The sequence below is a fragment of the Hypanus sabinus genome, unplaced genomic scaffold, assembly GCF_030144855.1.
Source record: "Hypanus sabinus isolate sHypSab1 unplaced genomic scaffold, sHypSab1.hap1 scaffold_597, whole genome shotgun sequence".
NCBI classification, from domain to species: domain Eukaryota; kingdom Metazoa; phylum Chordata; class Chondrichthyes; order Myliobatiformes; family Dasyatidae; genus Hypanus; species Hypanus sabinus.
Genome location: NW_026781453.1, coordinates 269,827 through 291,810, shown reverse-complemented (window position 1 = coordinate 291,810; position 21,984 = coordinate 269,827). Strand labels below are relative to the sequence as shown.

Below are 21,984 nucleotides of genomic sequence, written 5' to 3'. Positions count from 1 at the left end.
TGTCTGCAAGCTTTCTTGTGTTTAAGTGTAGTAATTACCGTAACAATTATTTGGGTTTTGTTGAGATTGTACCTGGAATATGGTGTAAAATCCCGCTCTCCATACTAACACGGGTTATCCAGACCAGAACAAACTGCCGGAGGAACCATGGACGTCCAGTGTAGTTTCTCCTTTGGCTCCTCCCACTTCCGCCAAACCAACGGTGTAGCCATGGGCACCCGCATGGGTTCCAGTTATGCCTGCCTTTTTGTTGGCTTTGTGGAACAGTCCATGTTCCAAGCCTATACGGGTTTCCCTGTCCCTCTTTTCCTTCGCTACTTCGGCGACTGCATTGGGTCTGCCTCCTGCACGCATGCTGAGCTCGTTGAATTCATTAACTTTGCCTCCAACTTTCACCCTACCCTCAAATTTACCTGATTCATTTCGGACTCCTACCTCCCCTTTCTTGACCTGTCTGTCTCCATCTCTGGAGACGGCTTATCTGCTGATATCTACTATAGGCCTACAGACTCTCACAGCTACCTGGTCTATTCCTCTTCCCACCCTGTCTCTTGCAAAAATACTATCTCCTTCTCACAATCCTTCCGTCTCCGCCGCATCTGCTCTCAGGATGAGGCTTTTCATTCCAGGACGAAGGAGATGTCTTCCTTTTTTACACAAAGGGGCTTCCCTTCTTCCACCATCAACTCTGCTCTCAAACGCATCTCTCCCATTTCCCGCACATCAGCCCTCACCCCATCCACCCGCCACCCCACTCGGGATAGGGTTCTCCTCGTCCTCACCTACCACGCCACCAGCCTCCAGGTCCAACGTATAATTCTTCGTAACTTCTGCCAGCTCCAACGGGATCCCAGTACGAAACACATCTTTCCTTCCCCCCCCCCCCTTTCTACTTTTTGCAGGGATTGCTCCCTACGCGACTCCCTTGTCCATTGGTACCCTCATCCCTTCCCGCCGATCTCCCTCCTGGCATTTATCCTTATAAACGGAACAAGTGCTACACCTGCCCTTACACTTCCTCCCTCACCAACATTCAGGGCCCCAGATAGTCCTTCCAGGTGAGGCGACACTTCACCTGTGAGTCGGCTGGTGTGGTATACTGCGTCCGGTGCTCCCGGTGTGGCCATTTATATATTGGCGAGACCTGACGCAGACTGGGAGACCGTTTCGCAGAACACCTGCGCTCGGTCCGCCAGAGAAAGCAGGATCTCCCAGTGACCACACATTTTAATTCCACGTCCCATTCCCATTCTGATATGTCTATCCATGGCCTCCTCTACTGTCAAAATGAATCTAAACTCAGGTTGGAGGAACAACACCTTATATACCGGCTGGGTAGCCTCCAATCTGATGGCATGAGCATTGACTTCTCTAACTTCCGGTAATGCCCCTCCTCCCCTTCTTACCCCATCCCTGACATATTTAGATGTTTGCCTGTTCTCCATCTCCCTCTGGTGTTCCCCCCACTCCTTTCTTTCTCCCTAGGCCTCCCGAAAACATGATCCTTTCAGCTCGGTATCACTTTTACCAATCACCTTTCCAGCTCTTAGCTTCATCCCACCCTCTCCGGTCTTCTCCTATTGTTTCGTAGTTCCCCCTCCCCTCCTTTTAAATCTCTTACTATCTTTCCTTTCAGTTAGTCCTGACGAAGGGTCTCCGCCCGAAACGTCGACAGTGCTTCTTCTTATAGATGCTGTCTGGCCTGCTGTGTTCCACCAGCATCTTGTGTGTGTTGTTTGAATTTCCAGCATTTGCAGATTTCCTCGTGTTTCCACAACATGAAAGCCAGGACATCAACAGGATCCGGGACAGCTTCTTCCACCAGCCTATGAGAATGATTAATTCATGCTGACAAGATCGTATTTTATGTTCTATTGTTGAACATACTATTTATTATAAAGTACTATAAATTGCACATTGCATATTTAGACGGAAACGTAAAGGTTTCTACTCATGTATATGAAGGATGCAAGTGTACACCATCTTGGTCAACATCTGTCCAGCCTGTATCCCATCAACGATCTCTCTTCTGCCGTTGTCTTCATTATGACGTATTTTTGACTCACTGAGTTGATACTGAAATCAGTGTTTGTACCTGGAACTACCGAAGGGTTTATTGAATACAGCACGTAATAAGTTAAAGACAGCCATTGCGATTTTCGCTTGAAAGTTAAAATGTCTGATGTATTAATCGTTGTCGGAAGGAGGGTTGGAAGCAGAGAATACAGATTGATAGTGGGGTGGGATGGATGTTGTGAGCATCGACTGCATTATCCCTGTATTAGATTGAAGAGAAAACTAATGAATATTGGTATTACATTTGAGCTAATTTGTTCTGACCGTCACAAATATCGTGTAATCAGTTAATAGTTGTGCATCATTTAAAGTAAAAAGAGAAAATGGTGGAAATCTTCAGCAGATCGGGCAGCGTCTTGGACAGTCCCGGTTCAGATACTGGGTCATCCACAGTTTCTCTTTCCACACATCCAATCTGATGTACCGGGTTTCCAACACATGACTTTCAATTTTACATTTAAAATGTTTTATTCTTATTAGCCTGTAGGAAATGTGACGGGCAATTGTGCTGGGCAAGATCTCATTTAACAATAGCATAATGATAAAATGTGCTCAGTTTATCTGGTGGAGACATTATACCCGCCTGCTGTTGCCCCGCGCCCAGGTTTTCCAGCCCGAACTCTGGCCCGGTCAGAGGTTCATCAGGTCCCCGTTCTGACACAGGCAGATGTCGGAGTGTTGGTGTTTGAAGTCTGAATGGCCGAGACACTGCAGCATATTACTGGCAACAAGGAGTCCTGGGCGAGTTGCTGCTTGAGCTGTAACCCTGGGAGACACTGGGCCCATGTAGCTGTCAGTATCGGGGATTTGACCCAGGTCAATACTTCCACAGATGGGGGCTGGATGTTCCTCCTTTCACAATGAATCAATAGGAGACTCTGAGCCTGTACTCTATTGAGTTCAGAAGTACAGAGCTGGACGGGATCTTATTTAAACCCACAGAATACTGAACAGCCTGGAGACAGTGGACACGTGGAGGATGTTTCCATCAGTCTGGGGTCTGAGAGAACAGCCTCGGAATAATCAAGCTTCCCTTTAAAACTGAGAGAAACTTCTCCAGCCAAAGAGTGCTCGATCTGTGGAGTTTGTTGCAACAGATGGTGATTGGGGCTGTCACTGGATATATTTCCGGCAGAGGTTAATATATTATTGATCGCTAACTATTGTCATTTTTTGTTAGGCAGAACTATCAGAGGATTATTGAATACAGCATGTTAAAAGCAGACTTTACAATTTTAGATTCTTCATTTCAAAATGGCTGCAGTGTTAACCTTCTTCAAAATTATACTCGCAGCATACGATGTTGAGTTTGTTATTTCCCTTTTCGGTTATTTTCGGTGAGCCACTTCCTCCGTTTCCAGGGTAACGGTCCACCAGAGCTGCAAGAAGAGTTGCACAATGTTTTTATCGCTCTGTGGTCACCGCCTCTCAGCTTAGAGACAGTGGCCTCGGGAGCAAATGTAACAGAGTGATAGTGGGAGGAAAGGATGCTGTGAGCATTGGCTGTTTGGAATGAACTGAGAACATAGAATCAGAGAAACATAGAGAACCCATAGCATAATACACAGGCCCTTCGTCCAACAGTGCTCTCCCAAACATGAACATACGTTAGAGATCTCCTAGGGTTAACCACCAGCCTCTTCTTTTTATCTCCATGTACCTATCCAAAAGTCTCTTTAAAGGCCCTGATGTATCCGCCTCCACCACCGTCGCCGGCAGCCCATTCCACGCACTCACCACTCTCTGCCTAAAGAACTTACCCCTGACATTGCCTCTGTAACTTCTCCCCAAGCATCTTAAAACTGTGCCCTTTCGTGTTAGCCATTTCAGCCCTGAGAAAAAGCCTCTGCCTATCCACACGATCTATACCTCTCATCATCTTATACACCTCTATTAGGTCACCTCTCATCCTCCATCTGTCCAAGAAGAAAAGGCCAAGTTCACTCTCCTGTTCTCATAAGGCATGCTCCGCAATCCAGAGAAATCCTTGTAAATCTCCTCTGCACCCTTTCTATAGCTTCCACACCCTTCCTGTAGTGAGGCGAACAGCACAGTACTCCAAGTGGGGTCTAACCAGGGACTTATATAGCAGTAACATTACCTCTTGGCACTTGAACTGAATCACAAGGTTGATGAAGGCCAATACACCGTATGCCTTCTGAACCACACAGTCAGTCTGCGCAAATGAAATCAGACCCCAAGATTCCTCTGATCCTCCACACTGCCAAGAGTCTTACAATTCATACTATATTCTGCCATCGTATTTACCTTCTAAAGTGAACCACCTCACACTTGTCTGGGTCAGACTCCATCTTCCACTTCTCAGCCCAGTTTCGCTTCCAATCGGGGTCCTGCTATAACCTCGACAGCCCTCCACACTATCCACAATACCTCTGACCTTTGGCTCATCAGTAAATGTACTGACCTATCCCTCCACTTCCTCATCCAGGTCTTTTATAAAACTGACGAAGAAAAGTGGTGCCAAAACAGATCTCAGAGGAACAGCACTAGTCAGCGACGTCCAGGCAGAATATGACCCATCTACCAACAATTTTGTGTTCTGTGGGAAAAGCCATTTCTGAATCCACAAAGCAAAGTCCGCTTGGATCCCATGCCTCCTTACTTTCTTAATAAGCCTTGCATGGGGTACCTTATCAAGTGCCTTGCTGAAATCCATATTCACGACATCAACTGCTCTACCTCCATATATGTGTTTAGTCACATCCTCAGAAAATTCAATCAGGCCGGTAAGGCACGAGCTGCCCTTGATAAAGCCAAGCTGACTATTCCTGATCATGTTATGCCTCTCCAAATGTTCATAAATTCATGAAACAGGGCATGTGAAGTTGAATTCCTTACTTCCTATTTTCAGTTAGCTCTGCTGAGCCCGTTCCTCCATCACCTCCAAAAGCCCAGCAGAGCTCCAGAGTGTTGAACATATTTATCGCTCTCTGGTCACCGCCCCTCAGTGACCTCAGGAGCCGGTGTGGGTGCCCGGTTGCCTTGAGCATTCACTGTATGGAATATATAACGTTTCTATCGCAGTAAAGAGATAACTAATGAATGTGGGGATTGCATCCATGCAAATCTGTTTAGGAAGTCACAAACAGGATTCAACAGGGATCACTCCCTCCACAATTCCCTTGTTCATTCATCCCTCCTCACTAATCTTCTTCCAGATTCCTATCCCTGCATAAGCCTAAGTGCTACACCTGCCGTACTCCTCCTCCCTCACCTCCATTCAGAAACACAAAGCAGTCCTTCCGGATGAGGCAATGCTTCATCTGCGAATCTATTGCTGGGGTCATCTATTGTGTCCCGTGCTCTCGATGCGGCCTCCTTCACACTGGTGAGACCCGCCATAAACTGGGAGACCGTTATTTTTTTACAATCTCTGTATCATCTGCCACAAGGGGGACTTTGCAGTGGCCAAACGTTTTAATTCTGATTCCCAATCCGACGTTTCGATCAGACCGCCCTCAGGGTGGAGGAGCAACACCTTAGTGATCGTTTTCACAAAAAAAAGGCCGGCAGATGTGTGGAGACGGAAGGGATGGAGGAAATGTGGATCGGACAGAAACATGTGGCTGAGATGGGAGAGCAGCCGCCATCTTGTTGATGGCTAGAGGGGCTGAATGGCCTCCTCCTGCAGTTTTTCACTTGATGTTTCAGTGTTCCTGTCCAGTGAGGCTCCGGAGGAATGTGAATAGAAAAAAAAACTGTTTATAAACATAGAAGTGATTTCAATGAAACCTGCACAATTCCTTTCCGGGTGGGAATTGTATGTCGTACCGGGATGGGAATCGAACCCTTAACTCTGAGAACCGGAAGATGGTGCCATGGGGACGGGAAAGATCCAGAGGAAAACACTAAAAACGTAGCTGGTGTAAATATGGAATAATGTGGGGAATGCGGCAGGTAGGTCGGACAGTGTGTGAGGGGCGAGGAGCAGAGTCACCGGTTTCTCGCTCCCATTTCAAACGCAGATCTGCAGCATCTCAGGTTTTTGCTTCCGAGGCCCCGCCCCCGCTCTCACAGTCTCCGGATGGGCGGGGTTTTCTTTCCGTTCTCTGTTGAAGCTGATCGTCTGTGGGGAGCCGGTGGACGGATCTCGCTGCTCTCCGGACAAATTGATGAAGTTCTCATCGGTCAGTTTTGAGGCCGGTCACTGGGGTTGAACGCAACCGACAATTTCCCATCGGTGAGTACTGAAGTCGATCCCGGGGGCGGGGAACCTCATGTTGGGCAGAGAGTCCCGTTAACTTCCTCGAACTGGCGGCCTCGTCCCGCTTCCTGGATACAACCTGTCGTTGTCGGTCCGGGTTATGGGACCTTCACACCGAACCGCCTGAGATGAGCCGCCGCTCAGCCCCTGGTGTTCTGGTCCCAGGTCCGGGATGAGGTGGTGATGCCGAGACTGAACCCATCCATTAAGATGTACCTGGTGAACTTTACCTCCATCACCCGGCCCGCTATCGGATCCAAACTCCACCTGGATCGACGCTTGGAGACGATAATTGTTTTACATATTTCCAGCACACTGGAAGCGGCCGTTCGACCCGGTGTGTTCTTGCAGACAGAGGGTTAAATTAAGCCATCGCACCCTCGGGACACTGCTCCACGTGTATGAGAAGTTTCATCTTTCCCCGTTCAGACAGGACAGTAAGATCCAGATATATATCAACCTTCTTGTTCAACCTATGTCCAGCCTGTATCCCACTACCTCAATGATATATATCAACCGTCTTGTTCAACCTCTGTCCAGCCTGTATCCCACGACCTCAATGATATATATCAACCATCTTATTCAACCTCTGTCCAGTCTGTATGCCACCAGCACAATGATATATATCAACCTACTTGTTCAACCTCTATCTAGCATGTATCCCTCCACCTCAATAATATATATCAACCATCTTGTTCAACCTCTGTCCAGTCTGTATCCCACTACCTCAATGATATATATCAACCATCTTGTTCAACCTCTGTCCAGCCTGTATCACACCACCACAATGATATATATCAAGCATCTTGTTCAACCTCTGTCCAGTCTGTATCCCACCACCTCAATGATATATATCAACATATTGTTCAATCTCTGTCCAGCCTGTATCCCACCACCTCAATAATATATATCAACCATCTTGTTCAACGTCTGTCCAGCCTGTATCCCACTACCTCAATATGTATCAACCATCTTGTTCAACCTCTGTCCAGCCTGTATCCCACTACCTCAATGATATATATCAACCATTTTGTTCAACCTCTGTCCAGTCTGTATCCCACTACCTCAATGATATATATCAACCGCCTTCCTCAATGTTTGTCCAGCCTGTATGCCACCAGCTCAATGATATATATCAACCATCTTGTTCCACCTCTGTCCAGTCTGTATCCCACCAGCACAATGATATATATCAACCTTCTAGTTCAATCTCTGTCCTGCCTGTATGCCACCAGCTCAATGATATATATCAACCTACTTGTTCAACCTCTGTCTAGCATGTATCCCACCACCTCAATAATATATATCAACCTTCTAGTTCAATCTGTCCTGCCTGTATGCCACCAGCTCAATGATATATATATCAACCTGCTTGCTCAATGTTTGTCCAGCCTGTATCCCAATGCTGCAATGTTATATTTCAGCAATCTCTCTTCTAATCTTTGTCTTCATTGTGAAGTTTAGTATTGCCCCTTTCTAATTATTTAGTTATTTATTTGTGTGCCTGCCTGTTTGTTTATTTATTTATTTATTTATTTATTTAGTTAGTTATTGTTCGCTCGGAATACCAGAGGTTTAGTTGGACACAACACGTGGCAGGGTAAAAGCAACCATTTCAATTTTAGATTCACCTTTACAAAATGGCTGCAGTGTTAATCTTTGTCATAATGGAACTCATAGCATCTGATGTTGAGTTTGTTATTTCCTTTTTCGGTTATTTTAGTTGAGCCACTTCCTCTGTTTCCAGGGTAACGACCCGTCAGAGCTGCAGCAAGTGTTGCACTTTTTATCGCTCTGTGGTCACCGCCTCTCAGCGTAGAGACAGTGGCCTCGGGAGCAAATGTAACAGAGTGATAGTGGGAGGAAAGGATGCTGTGAGCATTGACTGTGTGGGATGTGTTACACCAGCGTCAGAATGAACTCAGAACTAACAAATTGTTTGGGGTGGGGTGGCATTTACAGTTCAGGGTGGCAATCAGTTACTATCTGTGCATTAAAATGAAGAGGGAGAAAATACTACAGTTGCAGGAAATTTAAAGTAAGGAAGGGAAAATACTGGAGACGCTCAGCAGATCGGCAGCATCTTGGACAGTCTCAGTTCTGGAACTGGGTCTTCCACCATTTGTCCTTTCAGAGACGTAGTCTGATGTACTGAGCTCCCAGCATTTTCTACTTAATAATTTTACATTTTTTTCCTGCTACACTGCAGGAAACATGGCAGCCCGCTCTGCTGGGCAAGATCCCACGCAGCGATGACATAGAGATCAAATGTGCTCTGTTTAGCTGCTGGGGTCAGGCTGAAGTGTATCCGCGTCCTCTATACAGACCGGGGAACCAGCCTGAGCACCGGACCCGGCAGAGGGTCATTAGGTTCCAATTCCACCTTAGTTTGTGAATCGGAAATGGCAGGAACTCCACGGCAAATTGCCGGCACCAAGGCGTCTTTGTATGGGTGATAATATTGGGCTGATGAATCTGATGATATGAAATTGCCAGAAAACGGGCTACAGTCCAGGCTGGTAATTCTGCAGCTGGGATCGGAATTTTCTCAGTCTGCAGTGAAGCTGAAATCCCGGGCGGTTGGGCATTGGTTATGGGGAAATCACCGTCAACACTGTCCAATAGGATATCATATCTGTCAAGTATTTTGGAGATTATTTAAAAATGAACTAGGGCGTTAGGTGAAGTTGGGCAGTGATGTTGTTCATCTGAACTTTGGTAAAGTCTGTAACAAGATCCTGCATGGCAGCTGATCGGGGAGGTTCGGTCACGTGGGATTCACAGGGGGCTGGCGAGGAGGATTCACACCGGGCAAGAGAACAAGAAGGAGAGGGGGATGAATGTAGATGGTTCTAACGAATGGAGGTCTGTGACGAGTGGGATGGAAGTGTCAGTGCTGAGATCTCTGTAATTTACTATTCATGCCATTGATTTGTATATGAATGTACATGGCTACACAGAGTATTATGTACCGTTGTGTTCACCCTACTGTAGTAAATATATTATCAAGCTGGAGAGGGTGCACAAGAGATTGCTGAAGATGTTGCCTGGACTACAGGGCCGAGTCATAGGAAGCATTTGGCTGAGCTGGATCTTTAGTTCAGATGAGAATGAGGGTGACATTGTAGGAGTTCATGAAATCAAGATGGAATATAAATAATGAGGTTGGTCGTAGCATTTTCCCCAGGATTCAAGATTCAAAAATGATTGATGTCATTCTAGTAATGAAGGGTAAAAGAGAACAAAATAATTCATACACTGGATCCAAAGCAAGACAGAAAATAAATAATTATAGAGACCACAATAATAAACTAAACACAATACATAAAGTATGATAGTTTAAAACGATTGATTGTCTGTCCATAAAGTGACGTTAATCACAGGAGTGTCTGGACATATGAGGCTGACATTGATACTTCTTCTGCATGTGCCTTACGCGTTACACGCTTGGGCGATCATGGGTCTCCACATCTAATGACTCCTCACAGCGTCAATGATATCTCGCACACTTAGATCTGTTAGTTCTTTCACAGTGTCCATATATTTTCTTCTTTGTCTTCCTCTTCCGCGATTCCCAGGCATAGGGCCTTGCAATGTAAAGCATTCTATTTCGCCCTTTCTGATGACATGGTCCAGGAATTTCAGTCTCCTCTCATTTAATGTTCTCATTAAAGATCTTTTTGCATGTGCACGTTGGAGTACCGCCTCATTAGTTACCCTATCTCTGTATGATATTTTCAGCATTCTTCTAAATAAAAACACATTTCTGTTGCTTCTAAGTTTTTTTGGAGTTCAGGTGTTACAGTCCATGTTTCGGAAACATACAGAAAGATTGACCAGATGTAACACTTTAGTAGCTTAAGCCTTGTTTTCATAGAAATGTGTCTGTTGGTAAAAATGGGTTTCATTTTTTTGGAAACTCGAGTGAATCTGCAGATGCTGGAAGTAAATAAAAACACAAAATGCTGGCAGAACTCAGCAGACCAGACAGCATCTATGGGAGGAGGTAGAAGGATGAAGGGTTTCGGCCCGAAACGTCATCACTACCACCACCCATAGATGCTGTCTGGCCTGCTGAGTTCTGCCAGCATTTTGTGTTTTTATTCATTTTTGGACGTTGGTTTTGGCAATGGCAATTCTTCTTTTTATTTCTACTTTACTTCTAGCATCTTGTGATATAAAGCTACCAAGGTAATTAAAGCCGATCTTTTGTTCAATCGCTTGGTTACCGATGGACAATTGGCAGTTGGGAGTATCCTGCCCTTTTTATATTTCCATATATGTGTTTTATTTTACCGTTGATGGTTAGACCAAAATCTGCACTTGTTTGTACTAATTTGTCTGGGAGGATTTGTAAGTCTTCTGCTGCACTTGCAATTAGGGGGATATCGTCTGCATATCTTATATTGTTGATGCAAACACCTCCAATTTTTATCCCATCTAGGTCTTCTATTTCTCTGAGAATCTTTTCAGTATAAATATTAAGTAATTCCGGTGAGGCAACGCATCTCTAACTCCCCTTTGAATTTTAGTCTAACTGCTTATATTATCATCAATTTTTACAGCCACTGTTTGATTCCAATATAAATTTTGAATAAGTTACTGGTCCCTTCCGTCAATGTTTAGTTAAATGAGAATTTGAAAAAGTTTTTCATGTTACACTTTGTCGAATCCTTTAGTGAAATCAATAAAAAAATGAAAAGACATCAATTTGACACTCAATTGCCCTTTCTGAAAGCATTCGTAGTATGAAAATTGCGTTCCTTGTTCCTCTATCCTCCATCAGCCCATATTGCAGTTCAGTAGTTTCTGGCCTTAACTTGTTTTTAATTCGACTCAGAACAATTATCAACAAAATCTTTATTATGTGACTCATCAGACTGATTGTTCTATAATTTTCGCAGTCAATAGTTCCAGGAATTTTAGGCAGAGTTATAAATACTGATTTCAAGAGATCGTCGGGCAATACACCAGACTCATATATGCCATTAAACTCTTCAAAATGAATATCCATGCCCAGATCTTCCGGGGCTTGTATCATTTCCACTGAAATTTCATCAGGTCCAGAGACATGGTCAACCTTTGCCCCTTTTCCACTGAACTCTCACATGGTTAGCTTGCTCACCAGTGTGGAATAGGCCTTCACATACTCCTTTCATAGGATTTATCTTATCACCAATGTTTTCCAAACTTAGCCCATTCTCTGAACTTCCACACACTTCTTTATTTCTGAGCAAGTCATTAATTCTATCTTCAGGACCTTCATTCTATTAGTTTTCATTTTAACATCTGCAAGTGACCCCCCTTTGTCCAACCAACACTTTTGGTTCAGTCTCTCCAAATCACCTCCTTGAATAACCTTCAAATTCCAAAACAAACTGTAATAGATTCACAGGCACCTTGTTAACAAGCGATTTTTCCTTCAGCCTGGTTACTGCTTCTCAAACCAATCCAGACATTAAATTTTCTTTATTCAATTTAGGAACAACACCTTTCCCTTCTCCTTCAATAATATTCACATCACCAGCTTTCATCTCCTCACTAACTTTTAACACATCTTCTAATACAAACAACAGGGAATTCTCACTTTCCACTGGTACCAAGTTTAACCCTTTCTTCACTAAACCTAGTCCATCTGACCCAAAAGGACTGCATTCCTTTTCAACTGAATCAGATACCTCAGACTTTTTCTGAGCTTCAACACTAGGTTCAGTATCCTGTGACTCCACAGGTACTTCAACAACCTGAACACAAGCAAACGGGACATCTGCCTCTTCTAGGCTTCCAATACCAGTCCCCTTTTCAAATTCTAAGCTCCCCTCATCCTCCCAGTTACTTTCTGGGCAATTCCTATCCGGAGTAAACTCAACCCTGCGGGTTAAAACAACTCCATCTGCTAACCCAGCAGACTCCTTCAAGGTAATGGCATCCTTTTCATCTAGGACTGCCCTTATATCATTATCGGGAACACATTTAAATTTTTCAACTTCTTCAAACAGTTCTGCCAAGCCAGACAGATCATCGGTGTCCAACCCTGGACCTTCTAACTGCCTCATCTGTTTCTCATCCTTACTCTGTGCCTCTATAAATTCCCTCTTGGCAAAGGTTAAATCTACCTCCTCTGCTTTACCTTCTTTCACCTCCCTATTCTCCGCTTTACCATCCCCTAACCCCTCTAGATACAGGGTCGGTAAAAACGTCTCAGCCAAATCAACAGTGGACTCATTTAAACTGTCTTCTTTCTCAGCCGCCTTTCTCGACATGCTGCGAGTGATTGCGCATGCGGGATAGATCTTAGAATCTAGGGCCGGGTCCTCAGCACTCACAGGCTTGCTTGTCAGCTTCACTGCTGAACACACGTCACCACCTGTTAAATCATTACAAGAAGGACGTCCACGCCGTCTCTCGGTAATTCTCAACGCACCCCGACTTCGACTGGTCCAGATACCAGGTCACATTGTAAAATGATCCTGTGCAAAGGTACAGCTTCTGTCCCTTTTCCTATGCCTCTTAATACCATCTCTCCAGTTTCTGGACCGAAATCCAGCACCTTACTTAGGATCAATGACTGGTCAGCCCCAGTATCCCTCCAGATTCTCACTGGAACTGGGGTTTCTTCTTCTTTCACAGACACCGTCCCTTCCGAAATAAATTTCTGACGGCCCTCTCGTACTCTATCTACATTTGCCTTCCCCGTCGACTTGCTAACCGACTCAATGCATCCTGTAGGGATGGCCGTTTACCCTTTTCCCATCTCCTTCTTCGGAGCAAAGCATTTAGATGCAATATGAATAAGCTTTCCACAATTATAACAGGTCAAGCCAGGAACCTTCCTGCCAGCTTGCTTGCCCTCCTCCTTACCTTTACCACTAGCTCCCTGCTTATTCTCTACCTTAGCCGGTGGACTTTCTCTACCGTCTCTACTGCCTTTCTGGTAACTCTTATCTGGGGGAAACTTTGTCTTGTGGGTTAGGGCATATTCATCTGCTAACCTGGCAAATTCCGTTATAGACTTATTCGACTTCTCGTTCAGATACGTCCGGATATTATCCGAAACACAACCTTTAAATTCTTCAATCAGAATTAACTCTCTTAAACGATAGAAATCCTCCTCCACCCTTTCTGCAGCGCACCAACGATCCAAGAGCACACCCTTCTCATAGGCAAACTCTGTATACGTCTGATTCCACAGTATCGTTAAATCTCTGAACTTTTGTCTATACGCTTCAGCTACCAACTCATAGGCCCGAAGGATAGACTGTTTTACTTCCTCATAATCCTCAGACTCTTCCATGGACAATGCCACATATGCCTGTTGAGTCTTTCCTTTTAATACACTTTGTAACAACGCCACCCACTGATCTCTGGGCCACTTCTGATTCACGGCCACCTTTTCAAAATGCAAGAAGTAACTATCAACGTCCGTCTCTCGAACGGAGGTACTAAACTAAACTCCCTACTTACATTAAACTTCTCCGCTCGATCTGCCCCGCTACCCATATGTTGCCATCTCTCCCTCTCGAACTGCCGTTGTTTCTCTTCCTCCTCCATCCTCCTTTCAGATTCCTCTTTCCTCCTTCCAGCTGCCTCATCTGAAGTTCATTCTGCCTCTGCTTCTCCTTCTCAACCAACTCAGCTCTTCCTTTCTCCCATTTCGCCTCCAACTCCTTTAGCAGGATCTCATACTCCATTTTCCTCTTCTCCATCTCCAACCTTATTTTTGCTATCTCTAACTGAGCCGCCCGATCGACTGGTTTCTTCTCAGGAAACAGGTTCAATGTATCAAGCGCGAACACAGCCTTGGATATATTATGCTAGGCTATGGCTCTCTGTATCTCCCACTTTCTCATCGACGATTTCACCGCCGAGAGATTTAATCGTCTCGCAACACTCACCAATTCCACCTTCCTGGTATTCTCCAATGCCCCCAAAGTCGGGTTCTTTATAAATTTGTCTATTCCCATCACTGCTGGTTCCCGTCTGGTTACCCACGCAAACAGATCAGATAACGGACTTATAGCCGATTTCTCTGGCCCCCCAATTTGGGAATCAAATCCCGGACGAGCCCCCAATTTGGTTATGTACCCCGTAACTGGGTGTCTAACCAGCAGAGAAAGAAGTATCCGTTGGAGTCTGGTGGTACTATTTTCAAACAGTGTTTATTAGTAAAATACACAAATCAATATCAATAATGCAAATATATATATAATACACGTTAGCAATACTAAACCGAAAAGTGTGTGAATAATAATACGCAATAATAAACAAGCTCTATCAATGTCTAGTGGATAATGAATTGTCATATGTGAATATAACGTACAGTTCAGTTCACACTTGCTGAGGTAGATGTTGGTCGTTGTGTTGTAATTGTGAGAGAGAGAGAGAGAGGAGAGAGAGAAAGAAGAGAGAGAGAGAGAGATGTAACAGCTACAGGCAGGCAAACCTTCCTTTACGTTCTTGATCCGTCGATGTGTTGTGGCCATTCAGGTACGACCCCTCTGTCCTTCTGTGGTGGACTCGTCACTCTGGCATGAGTGGGCACACAGAGAAGCCCCCACCGGCCCTGCTATAACACTGTGAGTTAAACTGACCGATCCTTTGTTCGGTCTCCGGTGCCCCACACCTTCACGTGGGTTCCAACACTCAAGCAGTGCTCAATAGTGTGTCCTGGTGTGTCTGAAGGGAGTCTCCGTAGACCTCACTTTTATCCCTTCTCACGGGGTTTCAGTTGTACATCAATTTTGAATGGCTGTGTCCATCAAACCAGCCCACTCCGGCTGTCCACTGAGGAATTTTAATGAACAGAATGGTACAAGGTGAACAACCCTCTCAGAAGCCATAAGTCTTTCAGAAGTCAGAATATGGTGGATCAACAAGTCTCACTCCCCTGCTTTATCTCTCTCTCTTATCTGTAGCAGATGTTCCAATTCCAGCATGTTTTCTCTTACATTCTCTCTCTCATTAGCAGCATAGCAACAGTAACGGTTTGTGATTCTCCAAAAGGCGGGGGGGGGGGGAGATGGGCAACTCTGCACCCTTCTGCCCATCAGAGCTGTTCATCCTTCGTAACACTGGCAAGTCCACATCTGACATGTGGAGGGTGTTTAAAGTCCATCTGCACGGAGTATAGGGTATTTTGAAGTACGGGAGGAGACAGTGTTGGGTCTCTATGTTCGGTGCTCAGTGACGCTCTCTTGCCCTCCGCTGTTGGAGTGCGTGGTTATTTGAGTTCTTGCCGCTTTCCTGTCGGATTCAATCAGTCTGCCCAATCTCACTGAGCTCTCTCATTAACGGGGCCTTTAGAACCGCTGTTCACTGGATTTTCCTTTGGTTTGATTCCGGACCATTCTCAGTAAACTGAGAGATTTACACTTGAGAATCCAAGCTGCTGATCAGTTTCCGTAACACTCAGACCACCCGGTCTGGCACCAGCGATCATTCCCCGGTCAACGTCACTTACATCACATTTATTTCCTCTTCAGATGTTTGGCCTGAATAACAACTGAACCCGTTGACCATATCTGCATGTGTTTGTGCTTTGAGTTGCAAGCAGATGATTAACAGATTCGTATTAATGAGTTGGTATAGAGTTGTACCTAACAAAGAGGCCATTTAATACATTTCCCATTTAGACAAACCCTCACCCATCTCGAATATGAACACGGATGAGATCTGAGCCTGATTGTTGATGATCTGCATGTTTGTAACAACAGGTTGTCGCTGGCAAGGCAGTGGACAAAACACTGTTATAAGGTGAGGAATATCTGGAGAGAGAGACCCGTCACTGTTCCCTCTAAACTGCTCGTCTGCGTAACCACAATGCTCCCACGAACGGAGCCTTTGTTGCAGCGCAGATGGAATTAAACACTGTCGTATAAACGTTTATGAAACCTGAAAGTTTTTCTTTGTTGTACTGCATTTTTATCCTATCCTTTAATTAGTAATTAAAATCAATAGCATGTTTTTTTTCTCTTGTCTGTCTTAATCCTAAAATATTCATGGATGCATTTTACAAAAGAGGACGCATCTATGGTGTTGTGCTTTTCTCAGTCCGTGTGAAAAGTTCCGTCTCAGAGCAATGGCTGATCCACGCAGCTGCAAAAATAGTCATTAGATGGAACATTGGAGACCGACCCACATTACATTCTATGCATATTAATCACGATTGAATATGGTACATTATCGTGCTTCCTGTTATAGAGGAGATGTTAAAAGTCAATAGAGTGGACAAAACAGTTTCACCGGGAGCCTCTCTGGTATCCAGGAAATAGTAATGAATAACGCAAGAAAAATTAATAATCATTTCGCCTTGTCCGTAGGAGCCTACTTTAAGGCAGTGATGCTCAGGTGCTTAACAATATAGAACTAATACTGAACAGCGAATAACTAGACGGTCCATTTGCTATAAATTCAAGAGCTTTTCGTTTTCGTTTCTCTGAAGATCACTATTAATGCCCCGATAATCACTTTTACTATTTTTTCAGAACACTGTGTGTTGTACCTCCCCCATTATAGGTATGAGCAAGGATGCGATCTGGGCCAAATTGCGCAATTAAGCGTTCAGCATATCACGCATCATCCTGGATAATCCCAGTTCTGATACTTGGTCTTCCACAGTGTCTTGTTCCACAGATGCAATCTGCTGCACCGAGTTTCCAGCACTATAAGGGGACGCAGGAATATGGCATTGGGGCAAAAAAAATCAACCATGTTTGAATGATGGAGGAGACTCGATGGAATGAATCACTTCATTCTGCTCGGATATCTCATCATGACTGAATGATGAGTCCTTCGTATCCCGTATCCGGATTTGTGACGTGTGAGGGAAAATTAATGATTTGTTCCATGAGATCCTTTTATTTGTCTTCAGCGTTTAAATTTCAGTGAGATTCGCTTTTGAAAAAATTGAGCAGAAATATTTTTTCTCCTTTGTATTGTTAATGAGCTTCATTATCTCTCTGGTTAAAGTTAGACCTGCGGTGAGAGATTTATTGGAAGAAAAGCCGACAGCTGGAAAGCCACGAATGAGAACGAGTGAACAGCGACCAGTGAACCAGCCCGAGGACTGAGAGTACCAACTGAAGAGAACCCTCTGACTCAGAGTTTCCATTGATTTAGTCAGGAGAAAGTTTGGTGAGTCTCATTCACTCGAACACTGGTCCTGTAAACATTACAGACCTTTACAAAGGAAGGTACGAAATAGGTGGAATGCCTCGGTCAGACCAAGTTGCAATCACTCCAGGTCTGGTAATGTGCTTTCAGAAGCCCAGCTCTTTACAGTCACTCACATTCTCTGAGTGTTTGCTCATTTGAAGGTGCTGCATCTTCTGAAGAAGCTTTTGGTTAGTTCTGATGTTTCCTTGTTACGTTATAATCATCTTAAAATGCGTTGACAATTTCCTCCCTTTATAAGAAGCCCCAAGTGTGTCGTGTTGCAGTGATTGTAGAAATGTGGAATTACCATGAACTGCAGCAACATGCCCTTGATCCCATTGGCTATTGCAATCTGCAGTGATATACTTACCCTCGAATATATCGTCGTGTAGGCTTCTGCAGAGAACAGACCATTTATAAAGGAAAATATCCCAACACTGCATTTTATTCAGTCCAAACTAGCACATGGCAACCCAAAATTTAGCTTGACAGACCTTGGCCTCATCAAGTACTTTTCTGCTAATTACATTGTCAAAACCTGTGAAGGTGACATTAAGCAGAGGTGGAAATTCAAAGTTATGCTCCCATGGATGTTGTGCAAGGGCCTTCAGCAAAGCATTTGACAAGGTGTCACATGGCAGCTTGGTCTCGATGATCAGGTTCCACGCTGTCCGGAGAGAGCAAATTGGATGTATTCAAAATTAGCTTCAAGGTAGCAAGCAAAGAGTGGTGGTTGAAGATTTCTCCTCGCAATGGAGGCGTGTAATTAGCAGTATTTTATAGCAATGATTTGGATGCGGTTGCACAAGGATTACTTGACTGGTAAGTTCGCAGAATGCACAACCTTAGTATTTGTTGTTCACAGAGAAGATTATCGTAGCATCTAGGGGATCTAAATGGACAGGGTCTGGTAAAGAGATTGCAAACCCAATCTGATCAGCAGCGGATTCATGCAGATGTTGGGGATCATGTGGACGAAACAGCCAGAGGAAGTGGATGAGGCAGGTGCAGTTCCATAAATCAAAAAGCAGTTGGGGTGTGTAGATGGAGTGAAGAGGCCAGAAGGGAGATGGCCCTATCACAGGAAATCCTGACCATCTCAGAGGGCACTGTGGTTGGCATTGTGTCGTTGGGCTGAACGCTCTGAATTTGCATTTTCTTGCTCTGTGACTCTGTCAGTAGATGCGCCAGGTACCAGTGGACAGATATGGTGTGGAAGTGGTTACTAACAGGGAATGTTTGGTCCCCATGCCAAATGCTACAAGGGATGGAAATACTGTCATATTTGCAAAGCAGTCGTACTCTCCGACTCACTGTCTGCTTGTTGTGAAATTTAGAGCCTCACCAGCAGGTGGAGCCGTCCTGCAGAGCGACCAAAGTGTAAACAAGACGACGACAATCAACAATCGTCAGTCAGAATCAGAATGGACAAAGGTATGATCACAGGGGTCTTTGAATTAAACTTTTGTCGCGTTTGTACACAATAGTTCAGATGAAAAAAAAACTGACAGAGATGTTAACAGTGCATAGAAAAGTTTCATCAAGCCGTGTCATTTATCCCACTGGTAAAGCGGCCTTGAGTAATTGATCAACCCAACAGTTCCAGCGCAGGGACCTGACACCAGTAATGGTCGAATCACTCCGCTCACCACACAAACCTTCAGCTGAGTGAAGGGAGCAGGGACTCCTGAATCAGGTGGTCGTGAGTGAAACACAGACAGGAATGTGACAGCGATCTTGTGGTTTATGTGAATGTTCAGGGTCAGTGTCCATTTCACCTCCAGACAAGCCCCGATATGTAAGACATCTTCAACTTTCACTGATAAAATTCAGAACCAGATGATAGGAGCATTTCCGGTATTTCAGAGATTCTATGATAACACAGCATTTCAGGTTTTGGAAGGAAAGCTACCAACTCCCCCCTGGTTTTTCTTGCCTGCTACGCAAAGGAGGAGGGGTGTCACCGAAATCTGTTTTCTGTAGCGGAGCGGAGATCATTGCCGGTGCTGGGAATGGCTGAGGATCAGGAGGCAGCTCATTGTAGATACATTTGTGATCTGCTTCGGAGTTTTAACACCCCAGTGAATGTCTGGGCTGTGGAGAAATGGTGAACCTGAGTTTCTAAATATTTCCCTCTTGATATAATCTTCTACCTGAATTTAAATTCCCAGGATCTTGGCTGGGAAACCCGGCATACCCAATGACCAAATATCTCTGTCACCTGTAGACATTGTGATTGTGCTCAAATCTGAGATTCCAGGTGGAATAGAAACGATGCTCCAGCCTGGAAACGGGTCCTTCGGCCCAGACAATTCAAGCTGATCTAAATGTCCCATTTTCCTGCAGTTTTCCCAAATTTTCCTAGTATCTCCCATTTTTCCTGCCTACATGCTCTCAATTTTGTAATTTTATTTGTGTTTGCGGCCTCTTCCGGATGCATGTACTTTATACCCATCAGTCACCACGTGAAAAAATGCCCCTTTGGTCCCTTTTAAATCTCTGCCCTCGAGTCTCAGACTCCCCTACCCAGGGAAAAAGACTGTGACCATCTATCCTATCTGCACACCTAATTACTGTGTGTGTGTCTGTATGTGTGTGTGTGTGTGTGTGTGTGTGTGTGTGTGCATGTGTGCGTGTGTGTGTCTGTATATGTGTGTGTGTGTGTGTGTGTGTGCGTGTGTGTGTGCGTGCATGTGTGCGTGCGTGTGTCTGTATGTGTGTGTGTGTGTGTGTGTGTGTGTGTGTAAGATCACCCTTCAAGCTCCTGAGCTCCAGGGCAAGCTGTCCCAGCCCAACCATATAACACAAAAAACAGCACCCTAGCCCAGTACCGTAGTGTTCATTCTTCACTTCACACTTTCCAGCTTCATCACCTCCATCCTATAGATTAGCAACTGCAACTACACACAAAGCTCTAGAACCAAGACTTTGCCAATGACATGCATAGTTGTTACATGATGATCAGCAGGTGGGGGAGAAGATGGCACCCAGCGGAGAGGACAGCATAGATCGCAAGGGAATGGTCAGCCTGCGACCCAGCGGACCGGAGGACGTGCGTCTCAAGGGAATGGTCAGTCGGTGACCAAGGGGACTGGAGAAAGCAACTCCAGTTCCCTTGTCCAGTCTCCAGCCCCTCGTGTGACAAAGCAAGTGGAGAATGTGTGATCCAGCAGACTGGACCATGTGTAATCCCGTTGCTGGTCTTTGTGTGACACAGACTACTGGACAGTTAGTGACCGAGGGAGATTTTAGCTTGTGGAAGATAATCACAGTGATATTTCCCAGTATCACCGGACACCGGTGCATTATGATCCCGTGGTCATCCGTGCGTTCAGCTGCTGTGATTGGTATTACTCTGCCTATCCTGCTATTTTACTGGGAGTAAATGTGTCCAGTCACCGGCTTATCGGGATGGGCACCTGACAGGATATACGAGTCACATTAACCAGCTCAGTTCCACTCCCAATCTGGTCAGCCAGAGTCTCTGCTCCATTGCAGTCTGAATCAGTTTTGCTCAGATCTAAATCACACTTGTATAACCTGAAATTCATCACTTATTTCATGTGGAAAATTGAAACTAGTTTGGAACGTATGGAAGAGGATGTTACCAGGCGGATCATCGAGGGAAGATGATCGGGACAAGGGAAGCAAGGTACCAGCGCAGGGTCAGATTGAGAGCGGTGTCCCAATGGAATCCGGTCCGGCCGCAGAGAAGGAGGAGAAAATTCAGCCCAGAGACAGTGACGTCAGGGACACTGATCCGGACCCTGGAACCGGCACAAGTGAGGCGACTATCTGTCAGCCCAGAGACAGTGACGTCAGAGACACCGATCAGGACCCTGGAACCGGCACAAGTGAGGCGACTGCCTGTCAGCTCGGAAGCTCATTGAACAGAGGACTGCCAAGTCCCAAAGAAGGATCGGGTGAGTGAAATATGAGGGTGACGTGCTCACAGAGTGCGGCAGGGTGGAGGGTAAACAGGGTGGAGCCCTGTTGGAGGGTTGGTCAGAGGAGAGGGAAAATGTGTGGGTGTGGTACATGTGGTGCACTGGGTAGCCGTTACCCCACTGCAGGAAATGTACTACCTGCTCTGAGGATTTCCAGGATGTGAATTGGAGGAAATGCAGCTGTCCAGATGAGGAGAGTGTTTCCGGGATGTGTATCAGGGGAAATGTATTCGCCAGGATGGAGAGAGTATCTCTGGGAAGCAAATATTACCAACCATTCCAACACTTATGCCCATCCAAATTTAAACAGGTGAATGGGTCGGGTGGGGGATGGACTGGTTTATATTAAATGTGGTCCTTCTATTACGTAATGCCTAGAACATTGTTGGTTAGGCTTTAAGGCAAGTGTTAGATTCAAGTCAAGTCAAGTCACTTCTATATTGCCATTTCGACCATTACTGTTGATACAGTACATAGTAAAAATGAGTCGTTTTTCAGGACCACGGTGTTACATGACACGTTACAAAAACTAGACTGAACTACGTAAAAAAAACAACAGAGGAAAAGAAGAAAAACACACAA

General features: G+C 45.1%; 1 protein-coding gene across 3 annotated transcripts in view; it reads left to right on the top strand.

Moving 5' to 3' along the window:
• Positions 1 to 6,148: 6,148 nt before the first annotated feature.
• The window catches only part of LOC132389548 (NACHT, LRR and PYD domains-containing protein 3-like), a 38,533-nt gene continuing 22,697 nt past the window's right edge, over positions 6,149 to 21,984 (top strand). Inside the window, exons 1-3 of one of the 3 annotated variants that reach the window (XM_059962019.1) lie at positions 6,149 to 6,277; positions 17,270 to 18,889; positions 21,037 to 21,378. In XM_059962019.1, the coding sequence (XP_059818002.1) occupies positions 18,880 to 18,889; positions 21,037 to 21,378 (352 nt within the window). In that variant the 5' untranslated portion in view covers positions 6,149 to 6,277; positions 17,270 to 18,879. Of the gene's footprint in view, positions 6,278 to 14,281; positions 18,890 to 21,036; positions 21,379 to 21,984 lie in introns of those variants that run through there. The other 2 variants (XM_059962018.1, XM_059962021.1) reach the window with 2 other exon arrangements.